The following is a 14,934-nucleotide window of genomic DNA, read 5'->3' as shown; positions in this document are numbered from 1 at the left end:
ATCCTGTTTCATGGTATTTCTAAAACCTAATTAATTGTATTCTTCATATTCCAAGTAGATAATTTTAGTAAAACTAATAACTAAATAATTGTTCATTTAAAGAACTCTTCAGGCCATTGAACAAGTAGGGCTCAGAAAAAGACAAGCTTTAAAAAACAAGTTTTCAAAGTTAACATTACTGTCTTCTAATTCCTAATGACTCTATAACTGATCTTAATATATCTTTTAAGGACACAAAGCCTGTAATTTTCTAGGAATAGGATGGCAAAAATTATTTAAATACCATCCATTGTTTGAAACAAGTTTAACCATTTGTACCCAAACTTTTAAGAAAGAACTGCCCTTTTTAAAAATAAGCAGTTTTTCTTAAATACTTGCAACTCCAACATTTTAAGTGAACCAAATGCAGTGATTCACAGTTGTTACTTTTACATCTGTATGTATATACGTGTGTGTGTATATACCTTCTAATGTAAAGTCTCAAAGTAAATTCAAATAAGGGTTTCAACACAAAAGCCACAATATCAAATGATAACTTTTCTTGTTTTATTAAGTTTTACAAAGTAATCTGCATTTACTACAAATTTTGTAGTACTACTTAGTACTTTTTAAAAGTTAAAATTATTGTATCTATTAAATGCTTAGGAAATTGTTTTAACAAATGACAAGGATTAAAATCTAGAATTCTATATATATAACATATAGAATTCTCTCTCTATATAACATATATATAGAATTATATGTAATTCAAACTATATTCAATCAAGTAAAAAACATATAATTCAAACGTAAGGACAAAGGAAAACTGCCTGACTATGCCATAAGGATATGCTACACTTCCTTCAAGGAACAGGACACTCTGCAAGACAGAAAATGTTTTTAACCAACACAGTACACCTACTTTTTAAAATGTTAATGATTTTGGAAATCAGACTTCTCTTTGTCAATTTCCAAGTATCACAAACAAAAAGGAATCCTTGACACTCTGAAATTTCATCAATTTGATGTAAACAAAAGTTCTTCAAAGGCCATCTAGCCCATTCTATCCTAAAATAATCTTTATTTTCTTCCCTAAAACTTGATTTTCAGCAGACTTAATAAATACAATGTAAACTGACCAAGTTAACACTGAGCATAAATTAGAAAGATGCCCAAGGCACATTAAAACAATTTTTTAAATCTCAAACTAATAGAGTCGCTCTAAAAATCAATTTGTACAGACTTCCATATTAACACTTTTTGGTAATTGTCTAAGGCCCTGTGATGTATGGAAGGGCGTTAATGTTTGACTTCTTTGTCCTATCTTTCTGACACATTGCTCCTGAAAGTACATGAAGCCTCGTGTGTGTGTGTGTGTGTGTGTGTGTGTGTGTGTGTGTATTTGTTCACCTCACTTTGTATCCAGATCTGACACATTGCTCCTGAAAGTACATGTGTGTGTGTGTGTGTGTGTGTGTGTGTGTGTGTATTTGTTCACCTCACTTTGTATCCAGATCTGACACATTGCTCCTGAAAGTACATGAAGCCTCGTGTGTGTGTGTGTGTGTGTGTGTGTATATATATTTGTTCACCTCACTTTGTATCCAGATCTGACACATTGCTCCTGAAAGTACATGAAGCCTCGTGTGTGTGTGTGTGTGTGTGTGTGTGTGTGTGTGTGTGTGTGTATATATATATATATTTGTTCACCTCACTTTGTATCCAGATTGAAATCTGAAATATAGAACAACTGGTCGAAAAGCTTAAACATTAAAAGTTAGGAAATAATGCCCAGAAAATGAGGTGTTATTATGTATCTTAAGGTGCATACTTTATTATACACAAAACAGGCAAGCCAGACTCCACCAAATCTTACTTCTAATGAATTATTTTGATAACATTTTAAAAACACATACTTTTAAAAATTAAATGATGGAATCCATATGCAAATGCTTATTTAGCCAGAGTCTGTCTGATCCACAGTAGATTTTTAAATGTGGCCCTATAAACCCCTTCTGACCAAACCATACACCTCTGGCCCCTGCTCCCCAATGTGATGCTCTAGTCCAGGGAAAAAGGATTTAAGTTGAACATTTCCTCTTTGAAAAACTCTAGAGGCTAAGGGATCAATAAAGCAATATGTCTGTTACTGCTAATGCTAACAGTCTCTCTACCCCTGCTTTTCTGCAACAGACCTCAGAGACAGACAGTGAAAATGTTTTCGTCCCATCAACTTGTGCTTGATAGTGAAGGTGGAGGCTAATTTTATACAGCCTATGTTATGAATCCTATTGGACTATCTGAAACAATGCTTAATTCTAAAAATTATATAAGGCATTAAATGTAATTAAGGCATGTTACTACATGTAATACAGCAACAACGTATCACAGTATGTAAGGAAATATTTCCTAAATAATGGTAATCTTTACATGTGTAACACTTTCATTATAGAACAACAAAAGTGCTTTCAAATATCAGAGGAAAATATAATTACTTAAAAAACAGAAGCAGTGGCAGCATTCTTTAAGAAATAAAGATAAACTTTACATCCTGACATAATCCAGTGTTCTAGTGACCAAACAGCAACTTCCCAACAGTAACACATTATTTGGGGGGTTTAATGATATATCTCACCCTCTATTACAGACATTATAGATAACTTTCCCATTTCTGTTCTATTTATGCTTTCATAGCGGATGAACTAAATGTGTTTTTTTTAAATTTCAAAATAGAATTTTAAGTGCTATCAAATAATTTTAGAATCAGACTTTCTTGCAACTGAACATCTTGATGGTTCACAGTATTAAAATTTTCCTCAGTTGCAGACATCTGATGCTATCATTATTTGCTTAAATTTATTATTAACAACCTCAAAACAAAAATACTTAAAAAATAAAATTTAAACATAACCAGTCTTGACTAAGAAAAATGATGCATTTTTCAAGAACTTCCTAGACACAATTCATTTCTGCTTTAAGCATTGATACAACAGATACACAGATTCACTGCTTTCAATATCAACAACTAGCAACTGTAGGGATTTTATACTCAACCCATTAGTAAGTGGCTCCAAATAACAACAAAAGGTGAAAAACAAAGCATCTTCAGTCTCTCCAAATTCTGCCTTTGAAGTGGTTACTGACTAACTGATTCACCACATTCCAAATGCACATGTGATTGGAACACTGTAACTGTGAACCAACTGCTACGTTTTGTGTTGAGCAGCAGGTAACTGAGAATCTTGACTATATAGTTTATGATCATCTTGTGCACCAAAGGGCAGTCCTTTAGTTGGAGCAATTCCATTTTCCATTTCTCTCTGCTGTGATGGGGGCGTGACTCCTGAATGCAAATGTGAAGAATCCACTGTTGAATGGTGACTGACATCCACCTTAGCTAAAATTTCATAATACAGCAAATAAAACACGGGTGTGATTATGCCTACTATCAACATTATCACTACAGCTGTCCACCACCCTATTCCCCAGTCTGCTCCATAGTAAGGATCCTTCCGTTGAATGTTTTTGTTATCAGGTTCAAAACGGACCTGTTGTGCTGTCAAGGCAGACACCACCTCATTAAGGTTCTCTCTTTTGGTGTCTGTACACTTTACTATTTGTTCGATGTCTCGGTCTACTTCTTTTAGAAAGCTACCAGCTGACTCAGTGGAAGAAAGAGAGTCATTAGCTGACAAAACTTCCTGTTGTTCTGGAAGGTATTGAACAGTAGAAGGACGTGAAGCCTGTCTTCCTTTTGGAGGATAAAGTGTTTCAGTCAATGAACTAAACTTTTTTACTGGAATTTTGATAGACCTAAGGGCAAAAAAGTCTTGGTCACTGATGAGATTGTTAACCCTCTTGATATCTGCTACCTGTAAAGAAAAAAAAAAAACAACATTCAACTAAATTCTGAATCAAAATAAAAGTAGTAACAATTCATTCACCCGTTACTTTTAGAGGGGGAAAAATGAGCTTAATATTAGAAGTATTGAGTTATCACATCCAGAGAGATTTTATTTGTGGATAACAGTTCTACACCACTCTTGATCTACCAGTCTTAAGAAATCACCAGTTATATTCTACTATCACCCCATATATTGTTAACACTAATTCTAGTTATTTAAATAGATTCTAGGATCTTCTGATATTTCTCTTTGTACCTCATGTACAAATATCACACTTCTGATGCCTGTAAACAATTTGTGAAGGAGGGATTACAGACTTAAGTTCTTTCTTCTTGTGTGGCAGTTAGAGCATAGGCAAATGTCAACCTAACCCAAAAAAAGTACCACGTTTTATCAAAACTAAGATGCCATCCACTCTTAGGGTGTCCCATTATTTTATGTATCATAAGGGTAAAAAAAAACCCACCAAATATTGAAGATGCCACCATTCTGATTTAAAGATGTTAAAATATTTTATTTTTAAAAATACACGTTGGAATTAATAAAATGATAATTTATCTCCTTCACTTGTTTTCTGAAAGCCATTTCCCCCTAAACTTCTTGCTGTAAATGCATTATTCAGCTCCTCCCAAGATCAGTCATTTTTAAAGGCTTTCCTTGTATATTTTATATAGTCCTCAACTTGTCTATATATCCGTTCCACCTGCCAACAATGGCAAGAGTAAGGGAGTATTTCTCAGGCTACCAATTACTATGCCAGGTTCTCCAACTACTTTTCAATTATTAGTCCATCAAAGCTGTAAACTAAGCCCTGATCATTTATCACCTGATTGATGTCAGAGAGGTTAAAGTGAATCTAGGGTAAAACTTAGGTTTCTGACATGGCCAACAATGGGTAATCACGTCCCTCATTAAGATATGGAACACTGTAGAGGGGTAAGAGAGAATGAACACAGATTTCACACATGTTGACTTTGACGTGCCTGAAATATGAAAGTGGAGGATGTGCAAAAGGCAGTTAGAGATGAATGTCTGAAATTCAGAAGAATGAACCCAGCTAAAGAGAGAGATTTGTGGATTACCAGCAGAAATGGTCATTGACGTCACAAGAGTAGATTCGCTAGAAAAAGGTACCAGGAAAGATCCCTGAGGAATGCCAACATGTGAGGTGCATGCTGAGTAAGAGAAAGCCACAAAGGAGACTGAGAAACAGTAGGCAGGAAAGCACTATATGATAGTGGTTACAAGCACAGGCTACCTGGGTTTGAAGCATGACCATGACACTGTCTAGCTGTATGATTTGGGGCAGATTGTTTAACCTCTCTGCAAATCAGTTTCATGTATGTAAAATGACCGTAATACTACTACCTACCACATACGGTTACTGTGAAGATTATTAAAATGTCCAAAGAACACCTACAGCAGTGAAACACATATATTATGCAAGTGTTAGCTGATATCAGGAGAAGACAATGGCACCCCACTCCAGTACTGTTGCCTGGAAAATCCCATGGACGGAGGAGCCTGGTGGGCTGCAGTCCATGGAGTCGCTAGGAGTTGGACACGACTGAGCGACTTCACTTTCGCTTTTCCCTTTCATGCATTAGAGAAGGAAATGGCAGCCCACTCCAGTGTTCTTGCCTGGAGAATCCCAGAGATGGGGTACCTGGTGGGCTGCTGTCTATGGGGTCGCACAGAGTCGGACACGACTGAAGTGACTTAGCAGCAGCAGCAGCTATTAAACTTTAATAGTAAGAAAATCAGAAACCTGCAGAATTCAGGTTATCAAACAGTTTTAAGCAGCAGCAGTGACCTGGATTAATTGCATATTACTGATCCAGTGTAATACAGAATGAGAAAAAGTGAATTCCTTTGAAGTGCATGTGTGGAAGGAAAAGAGAGGAGACGACAGTGGAAGACAGTGGAATGTTAAAGGGTGCTTCGTCATTTTACTACCTTAGGAATCTTAACACAAATGAGGATTCACTGAAAGCCTGACCCTATTCTCTAAATGCTCCTTTGTTTGGTATTGTATATTCCAACTAATAACTACTCAGCAATCTTTCTGAACCATGCTTCCAAGATTTAGCCTCTACCTCTCTAAATATCCCTATAATGTTTTCTCTGTTATGCTAACTTCCTTGGTTACATTTAGGATTCCAACCCTGAACTTTTTGTTCCTCTTATCACTGTTTTATACAGGCATATTTTAATAATTCCTAAGGTTGAATATTTATAAGCAGAATATGGCACTAATTTCCGTAATTTTTAAATGATAAATCCTTTTTATAAGATTAATCTTTTTTTTCCCACTAGTTGAGCTCTGTCAAACAGCACTGTTTACCTCCCTAACTCCGCTTTATCAATTTTCCCATTACTATGGCCAATGCCATCTTCTCTGTTAAGCTAAATGCCTTTCATCAGTCTGCATTTAATTAAGGAAACAGCAGACACATCCTGTGATTGCCCCCCCCCAATGCATTTTCTATCAGCTTCTTCTCTACCCTTTCTATAAATATTTTAGCCCACACACTTCCATTCACTGGGTATTCCAGTAACCTCTTTCTTAGATTCCCTCCAATGCACCAGCAGGCTCTCCTGCCCACCCCCCACCCCCACCCTCCTTTTGCAGCACTCTCTAAAACTGTAAAATGGCGCTCTCTCACTACATGTCAGGCTCCCCTCAGTTCCCTTCAAGCGCTTTATCCTAGTCGGCGTCACGCATTCCTGAAACACCTGATAAACTTCCTGTTGTCTACTTTATTTCCTCCTTGGTATCTTTTCTACTTCACTGTCATATGTCTGAAATACTTTGTCCTTTTCAAAACCTCACTGATTAAAAATATAACCTATTTTTGATCATTTAGATGGCATTTCAAATTTCTCTTCTTCTAAGAAAACTTTCTAGGCTCTAGAAAACTACTGTCTTTCTCTAATAAAGCTATTAGATCACACTCTTCTCTTGGATCTCCATCTTGATATTTTTAGCCTTGCCCCAATCTTAAAGTCTTTATTATTTTCCATTAACAACCTTCTAAGGTTTATTTCTCCATGGTCTTATTTCGCTACAGAATACATATTAACAATTTTATCTGCATTAAAGAATAAAATCATTTTCTAACAATAAATAATGTTCCCATACATGAACAAATCACAAAAAAAACCCCAAACCCAGCTTTTCTTACTCCATCAAGAAATGCATTTCAATAAAATATTTTATTAATTAAAATGTATATTTGTTTTGATCAATCATAAATAACTGCAGTACTTATTCATAAAAAATAACACATAGAACCTCATGGTCATAGGAAACTTTATAAAATTAAATTTAAATATATATATAAATTTATCAATATATGTGTGTTTCTACTGCAGGGAACTGTGACAGGTAACCAATAAAAGGTTTTCAAGCATAAATATATTTTACAGTATGAAAGATTTTGAGGGGGAGAATGAAAATATTAATCAAGGAGAAAAAGGAATATATAAAATTTCATGCTACTAAAAAAAGAGCTTATATTTTAAATGAATGATTTTAGGTAGCAAATCCTGGTGGTATTTAGAATTCCATGCATACATTTAAAGAATATTCTAATAGTCTTATTTTTAAATATCAATATTGACAACATTCTGGAAATTAAATTCTTTGTGACAATTTTAAGTCAAGATGTATTTAAGATGTTCACTTTAAAATGTGCAAGGTGTTACCTAGTACATACATTTCAAAATTCTTTTGGGAGCATAAGAATAAAAACTTTGATAACAAAAGATTTGAATGTGTTTACATGAAAACAGATTCCATGCTATGGATGCAAGATGGACATGACACAGATATAAAATGAATTTAAACAAAGCTTAATACCTAGTAAAATAAAAAATATACCTTTCCTCTATAAATCCCTCTTATGAGAATCTATTTCACAGAAACAAAAGTATTAGTAGTGACAACATTCACTGCCCAATGCAAAACATGGAGGAAATCCTGACTACCCATGAATAAGAGAACAATTTAATAATTGTGGTATATCCATACTATGGAACATCGTAAGCTATATAACATAGTGAGTTAGACCTATATGGCTATGAGGGATGTCCATGATATACTAAGAAATGAAAAAGTCAGAGGCAACTTTCACAGTAACACGGAAAATATAAACCAATTTTAAAAACATCACCACATACATATACATCTCCCCCCAGAAAAGGCATGGAAAGAAATACACCAGTGTGTTTTATCTTAGGGAATTGGGACAGGAAAAAAATTTTCCTCATATATTTCTACATTCTCTTACAACCTGAATAAGGAGAAAAATAAATACATTTCAGTGTTTTCAATCTGAAAACAGAATCATGATTTAGAAATAAACAATTCAAGTGTTCACTTAAAATTTAAGAAGTTAACAGCCACCAACAGGATAAGAGATTTCTGTGGAAAGAGGAAAAAAAGGGGGGGTGGTGAAGGAACAAAGATGAAAGGGCACAGACTTTACTTCAACTTGTACTGTGAACAAATAATGTAATTGGGGCTGCATTATGCAAAATCAGGTTAAAACTTACCGTACAACAGTATTGAAGGGCTATTGCATTTAAAGTGTCTCCTTCCTGTATATCTTTTGTTAACACTATAATGTCATCAAGTCTATCTTTTGATGTACTTCTTCGGATTTTTTCTTTTCCTCGGGATCGAAGCTCATACACTTCAGCATCTTCCTCCAGCATATCACTGTCTGTACAATTTCCAAATGTATGTACTTGAGCACTTGAATGAATTCCTGGAAGAGGAAAACTACGATTCTGATGCCTCCCTGCCATGTCCAAATCTGGTGGGGAAAGAAGGCAGAGAGAACTTTGGAATGTAGCTGATCCATTTGACTGATTTACATGAATCTTATATTCAAGACACTCTATATTTTATTTTTTAAAGAATGGTTTGAGTTATTTAAAAACTTAGGTTCAAGTTTTGTAGCTGTTGAAGAACAATGAGCATATCTGGCAATGGGGACAATGGGATGGGAGGAAGAGGTAATCCATTCTTTTAGACCATATGTCACACAATAGTGATGCTTACATTTTAATAAGGGCAAATTGCTATATTATTTCAGGTCAAAAAATTAAGTTTCCCCATTCTGAGTATGTGAAGAAGATATAAGAAATATAAAAAATAATTTTAAATCACACATCTTAAAAACGTGTGATTATATATATAATTTATAGATCTGATGGAATCAAAAAAGTATATATAGTTTTTACATATATACACACAATACTTTTATAAACCCCAAACTTTCTGAGTTGTCCTGAGTTTTAAGTTCCACGAGATTGAACTATCTTTTGGACTCTCTTCCCACTTCCCTGGATCAGGCTGATTTCACTATTTATATTCAGTACAATATGTGCCATCTACACAGGTCATGATTTTGCTCTCAACCAGGAATTTTTCTTCCCACCAAAGATTTTTCTTCCCTGGCAGCTTTTCATCAAACTTTTAGCTTACCAAAGCCCCCATGAAACTCAATTTATGGTCCACAGAGACTGTGAACAGATTTTAAGACACTATATTCATTTCTACTTCAGAAAAGACATTTTAAGACGGAGATGAGAGCTGACTTAAGTGTACTCACTCACAACTCACATTCATCAAGCTGACCTATTCTCATTAAAAAAAGTGGGATAAGTTCTCCAACGGGAGGGGCATTCGGTGCTGTGTGTTCCGAATGGATGACTTTGACACAGGGGTGCCACGATGTATGGCAATGCTATCTGCGTCATCACCCACTCCTGTGAACCCAACTGCTTTCTCCAGTCATCCACGTGGAGGGCTAGGGCACGTCGTCATTTTACCTACCCTGCATTGCCTCCCGCATGGTGAGGAGCTCACGTGTGACTACAGGTTCACCACTGACAATGCCAGCAACAAGATGCCCAGTAACTGTGGTACCTAGTGCTGCTGAAGTGGTGGCCACCTGCCACAACCCCTGTGGCCAACTTGGCCCTAGCCTGGGGACTTGCTCATCCCACCCAGAGCATCTCACCCCACCATCATGTTCAGGGTGGATGTGGGCATGCAGGTAGCAAGGGCACTGCCTCCCCACCTCCAGGCCACCCAGCAATTACCCACTTCCTGCCCTGGGGCCCCAGAATACAGACACTGCACAAAGGTTTCTAAATCCCTTCATACCTCTGTCAGGAGAGTGGGATCCCAGGTGGCAACCAGGCCCTCCCCCACCAAAGTCTATCAGTGTTAAAAACAAAAAAGAACATAAAAAACCAATTCCACGCTCACAGTTTTAGTTTATAGTAATTTTTCACATAAGGAAGGATAGGTTATTTTCAATAATTGTGAAAGAGAGTAGAGAAGTAGTAAAAAGAATTGGGAAGGTAAAATACTTAGGGCTTAACGATGTGGCTCAGATACGAAGAAAAGAAATTAGTTAAAGGTCACACCAAGATTTCTGATTTGTGTCCCTGAGTAAACACTGATGCCATTCTCTAAGATTTGGAACACTGGAAGAGCATGGTGAGAGTGGGTGACTTTGATTATAAATTCCTTTAAGACAACCAAAAAGAATGTCAAATAGTCAAGTGGACTATGTAGTCAAATTCAGAAAGGTCTGGGTGACATAATTTCATGACTCGTCTGCACACAGGTAGAAACTGAAGCTGTATAGATGAGATTACCTAGAGAGAGAGCACGCAGAATAAGAAAAGTGGGTCCAATGCGGACCCTTGGAGAACTGCTACATTTAGTATTTAGATGAAGGAAGATCAGCCTGCAAAGATGGAAAAGAAGTAATCAGAGGAGGAGGAAATCATGACCATGCTGAGCAATGAAAGCCAAGACTAAATGATTTCCCAAAAGCAGTTGTGAATACTATGGACAAGGAAAAGAAAAAAATCAGAAAAGACCAACTCCAAAAGTCTGAATTTGTAATATACACAATATATCACCTACTATGTTGGGACATACTTAAAATTTTGGAAACTATTTCATATCATTGAATCCAACCCCAGAAAACCAGTTTCTGACCCTGCTCTATGGCAACACGGTAATGCTTTAAAAGTTCAAAAGTTTCTACTCAATAAGTAACTAATAGCTACATATTTCACCTGTTCCCCCAAAAGCTACATTATTTACTACCATAAACTGGAACTCCTAACTCAGCAGCCACCAAACTAAAGAAAGCTACCCACGTTTTACATCTCAAAAACGGTTTTAAAATCACATCTATTCCCTTCAAGGAATTCTAACAAGTGACAACTCTAACAAGCTTAAAGATGAAACTTGTTTTAATATCGTAATAAATTAAGGATGCTTTATTTTTATTTTGTTCTCAAAGAAGTTGAAAGAGTATCTCACCTTCACCTAAAACAGATAATAATTTTATTTCCACTTATTTAACTGTCTTTCAATACTGTCTTTAATCTCGGAAATATCTGTGAATACTGTGTATTCCTAAGCAAAATTTTATACATATGCACACTTTTCTGGGGATAACATTTATTGTTTTCATAGTCTCAAAAAGTTTTACAAGTTATGAACCACTTAATATACAGCAATTTACACTAGGCTATACTAACTCAGTTATGCTGCCAACTTAAGACTTTTTCTCCTGATAATTTGTTCTTAGAACCCCAAAGTGGCTTAGTACCGCTGAAATTCACTGAGCAAGGCCCAAAACCATTTTAGATACTGATATCAGTGTCTCTCCATAATATGCAATACACAGGTGGCGCCAGTGGTAAAGAACCTGTCTGCCAACGCCGAAGACCTAAGAGATGCAGGTTCGATCCATTGGTCGGGAAGATCCCCTGGAGGAGGGCATGGCAACCCACTCTGGTATTCTTGCCTGGAGAATCCCAGGCACAGAGCAGCCTGGTGGGCTACAGTCCACAGGGTCGCAGAGAGTCGGACTCGACTGAAGTCACTTAGCAGGAGCAACTCCATGATACACTGCGAAACAATGTACGTGTCTCACGATCTCCACTCCCCGTGTACTGAAGTAACGCAGGCAGTAGAATACCACAAACTGGATAGTTTGTCTCTGAATAATCAAGAGTTGGTTGTGTCCCTAATTGACATGAAAAGCTAGACTCTGGCCCTGGCATGTAATTATCTGAGCCAACTATATAAAAGATTACAAAGTACACAGTAGTGAAGTCATCTGGCTCAATTTGCTCCACCTGTTACAGTTCTCTCAAGGCAGGACAGAAAGCACAAATGCCTCCTTCAGAAAACTGAAACAAGCCTGCATGCTACATAGATTACAAGAACTGGCAAAAAAGTAACCCAATGGACCCCGTGTTAAAGCACTCATCAGCTCACTCGGTAACCGAAAATTATTTCCCCAATGCCTGCGTGCTCTATAAATGCTGTTGGGTGTTTTCGCTTTGACATTCCTTAAGCAAGCAGCAATAAAAGGGCCACAGGTCACAAGCTACTTCAGCACTGGGACAGTATCAGAGAGACTGTTTTCTCAGGGTCAATCGAGTTTCTAAAAACTTACCTTCCCTCCTCCTTCTCTCCACACATCTAGTTCTTTTTTCTTTCTCTACACCTAGCGAAGATTAAACCTCAGATCCCTATGTTGTCATCGCACTTGGGACGATGTGGACCAGATGCTGTCAACGAATATTCAACACAAACACGAGGTTGTGGGAGAAAGGTGTCTAGTTGGGAAATCCGCTGCTCCGGGATTCGGGCAGGGAGAAGCCTTTCCTCTGAGCCTCAGTTTCCCCGAGGGTGTAACAAGGGGCTTTGGTGGAGCTGGTCTCGAAGGTCTCCGCTGCCTCGAAGTCTCTTTCAAGCGGTGCCGGGGTCCGAGCCCCCGACAGCCGGCCCGCCACATCTGCGGCCGCTGGGTCCGCGCCGCCTCCAGCGAAGGTGCAGCCGGGGCCCCAACGCCGCCGGCCGGACCCGGCCACCCCCTTACCCCGCACCCACCTCTGGCCGCCATCTTTACCTGTCCCGTTAGCAGGGGGCACTCAACGAGGAGACCGCCACCAGGTCCGCCGCCGCCGTCCCGGGCCAGTTCATGGCCGAGCCTCCGTCTCTGACTGGCCCTGTCTTCCACCGTCGTCGCCGCTGCCGCCGCCGCCGCCACCACCGCCACCACCACCACCACCAACGTCTCCGCCTTTCGTGCCGTGCGCTGCCGCCACGTCCGCAAACCTGCCGTGCGTCATCGCGTCAAGTGGGCGGAGGTGGGATGGGACCCGGAGGAGGCGGAGGGCGGGGGCGCGAGGGCGAGCCCAAGAACCCGGGAATCCCTAACTACAAGCCGACGCGGGCGCGCAGGCGCAGGGATTCCGCCGCAGCCCGGAAGTCGGGTGCGGGTTCCAGCCCCGCCCCTGACTCCTCCCCTTTGGCCCCGCCCCTTCATTTTCCCCAGTACATAAAAGCTTCGGGGCCAAATCCGCAGTCTAATCCAGCTATTTGGGCGGACTTCGTGTGGTCGTCTGTTTCTTTCGCACAGCGTAGGCAAAGGCCGGCTGGAAAACACTGAAGGGGTGGGGGAGGTACTGAGGGTTTGTGAGGGTTTGTCCGGGGCTGCTGTGCATTTCCTCTTTGCCTCTGAAGGTTTCTGTGATGTGGGGAAGGACGCCCCAAAGCATAGTATTGACATCCATATTTTAAATTATTCCGTGCTTCTTGCTCTTCGAACTGAATCCTCTCGACTCCTGCAGAAAAGACAAAATACTGGAGGAAAAAAAACCCTTGGGCGGCGGCGGACGATTGTTTCAACCTTTATATTCTTAGATGAGGAAAGTGAGCCACCTAGAGTTAGGCCCCAGAAAATGTTTGCCCTCGAGCCCGGGGTTTTCAGGCCTCCTTTTCTCAATGAGACAAGGCTGTTTACAAATGGTAACTTAATTTGTTTGGAAAATTAACTGAAAGCCTACCACGTTTGTTTTGGAGGCAATAAGATTTTAGTTTGTTAAATGACAAACTCATGACATCATACATGGTGCTTCTCAGAAGTTTACTGAATGAGGGTAATAACGTGTTTGAATTTATGTAAATAAGTGTAAAGCGTTTTTGATGATGTGCGTAATGTCTCCCAGTGTTGACGTTAGGCTTTACACTTTGACGACCAGCCTGTTCTTATGACAGTATGCATTTTAGACCCAAACAGGCAGGGTGCAGTGTACTTCTTTGAAGAGTGTCTGAATATTTATGCATCATGAAGTCTTTGAAGCTTTGTTTTAGATTATTTTCAAAGATTGTTTTCAAAGATTTCTGTTTTCTGGGAAGTGCCTCAGTAAAGGTTAGGAATTCTGAATTGCAATATTTTTTCTTTTATTTCTGGAGATAGGCACTCTGCTCCACAATGCAACAAAAAGAACTGGAGTAGAAGAGTTTAAAAAACAACAACAACAACACGTTTTTTAAGTTTGTCGGAGCTGTTCTGTGTGCTGTCGCCCTTCTGACACCCCTGTCTGTAACCATTTATCACTGAGACATTTTCTCATCAGTAGACAAAGGATATTTTCCCTACTTGATGTGTAGGGCTCAAGCAGCTCAGCCTTCATGAATGTTAATGTGAATCCAACCTTCTTTCTGCATATAGGTTACTTTTCTTATTTTAATGTCAATAGGCAGTGGAATCCATGTGAAAGTCCAGGAGATAGAATTTCAAGCGCTTCTACAGGACTGCTACCTATTTCCTTTGTATAAATACTTTCTCAATGATATGTGCATGCTCTTGAACCATTATTTATATTTAACAAAGGTGCAGTTAGTGAACTTTTTACAAAAAGACAATAATAGAATTATGTTTTATTATAAAAATATACAAAGGAGGCAGTTAGCCATGAAGTTTGGCTAAGTTCCAAAAAACTGGCCAGTAGGAACAAATACTTTGTCTGAGAAAAAGGATGTCCCTAGTACTGAGCAAGGCTAAAAGGATTTTCAGTTTTTTAGACCTCCTCTGACAGTTTTCATTCAAAGGCTGTAGAGAAAATAATATGTAGTTTCTAGGAATGTGTATTTCTGTCATTAAACATTTAGGTTTTGTGGTATGTCCCAGAATAAAAACTGTATTTTAATAAG

General features: G+C 38.6%; 1 protein-coding gene across 1 annotated transcript; it reads right to left on the bottom strand.

Annotated features, from left to right (window-relative positions):
* Positions 1–2,699: 2,699 nt before the first annotated feature.
* LYSMD3 (LysM domain containing 3) lies at positions 2,700–12,995 on the bottom strand. Its single transcript, XM_043464676.1, has 3 exons — positions 12,845–12,995; positions 8,442–8,704; positions 2,700–3,851 (listed from the first exon to the last, which is right to left on the bottom strand). The coding sequence occupies exons 2-3, from the start codon at positions 8,694–8,696 to the stop codon at positions 3,186–3,188; spliced, it is 921 nt and encodes a 306-aa protein (XP_043320611.1). The 5' UTR covers positions 8,697–8,704; positions 12,845–12,995; the 3' UTR covers positions 2,700–3,185.
* Between the last annotated feature and the right edge of the window lie 1,939 nt (positions 12,996–14,934).

Source organism: Cervus canadensis, chromosome 4 (assembly GCF_019320065.1).
Source record: "Cervus canadensis isolate Bull #8, Minnesota chromosome 4, ASM1932006v1, whole genome shotgun sequence".
NCBI lineage: Eukaryota > Metazoa > Chordata > Mammalia > Artiodactyla > Cervidae > Cervus > Cervus canadensis.
Note: the sequence above shows the minus strand (reverse complement) of the source record. Positions and strands in the feature narration are given on the sequence as shown.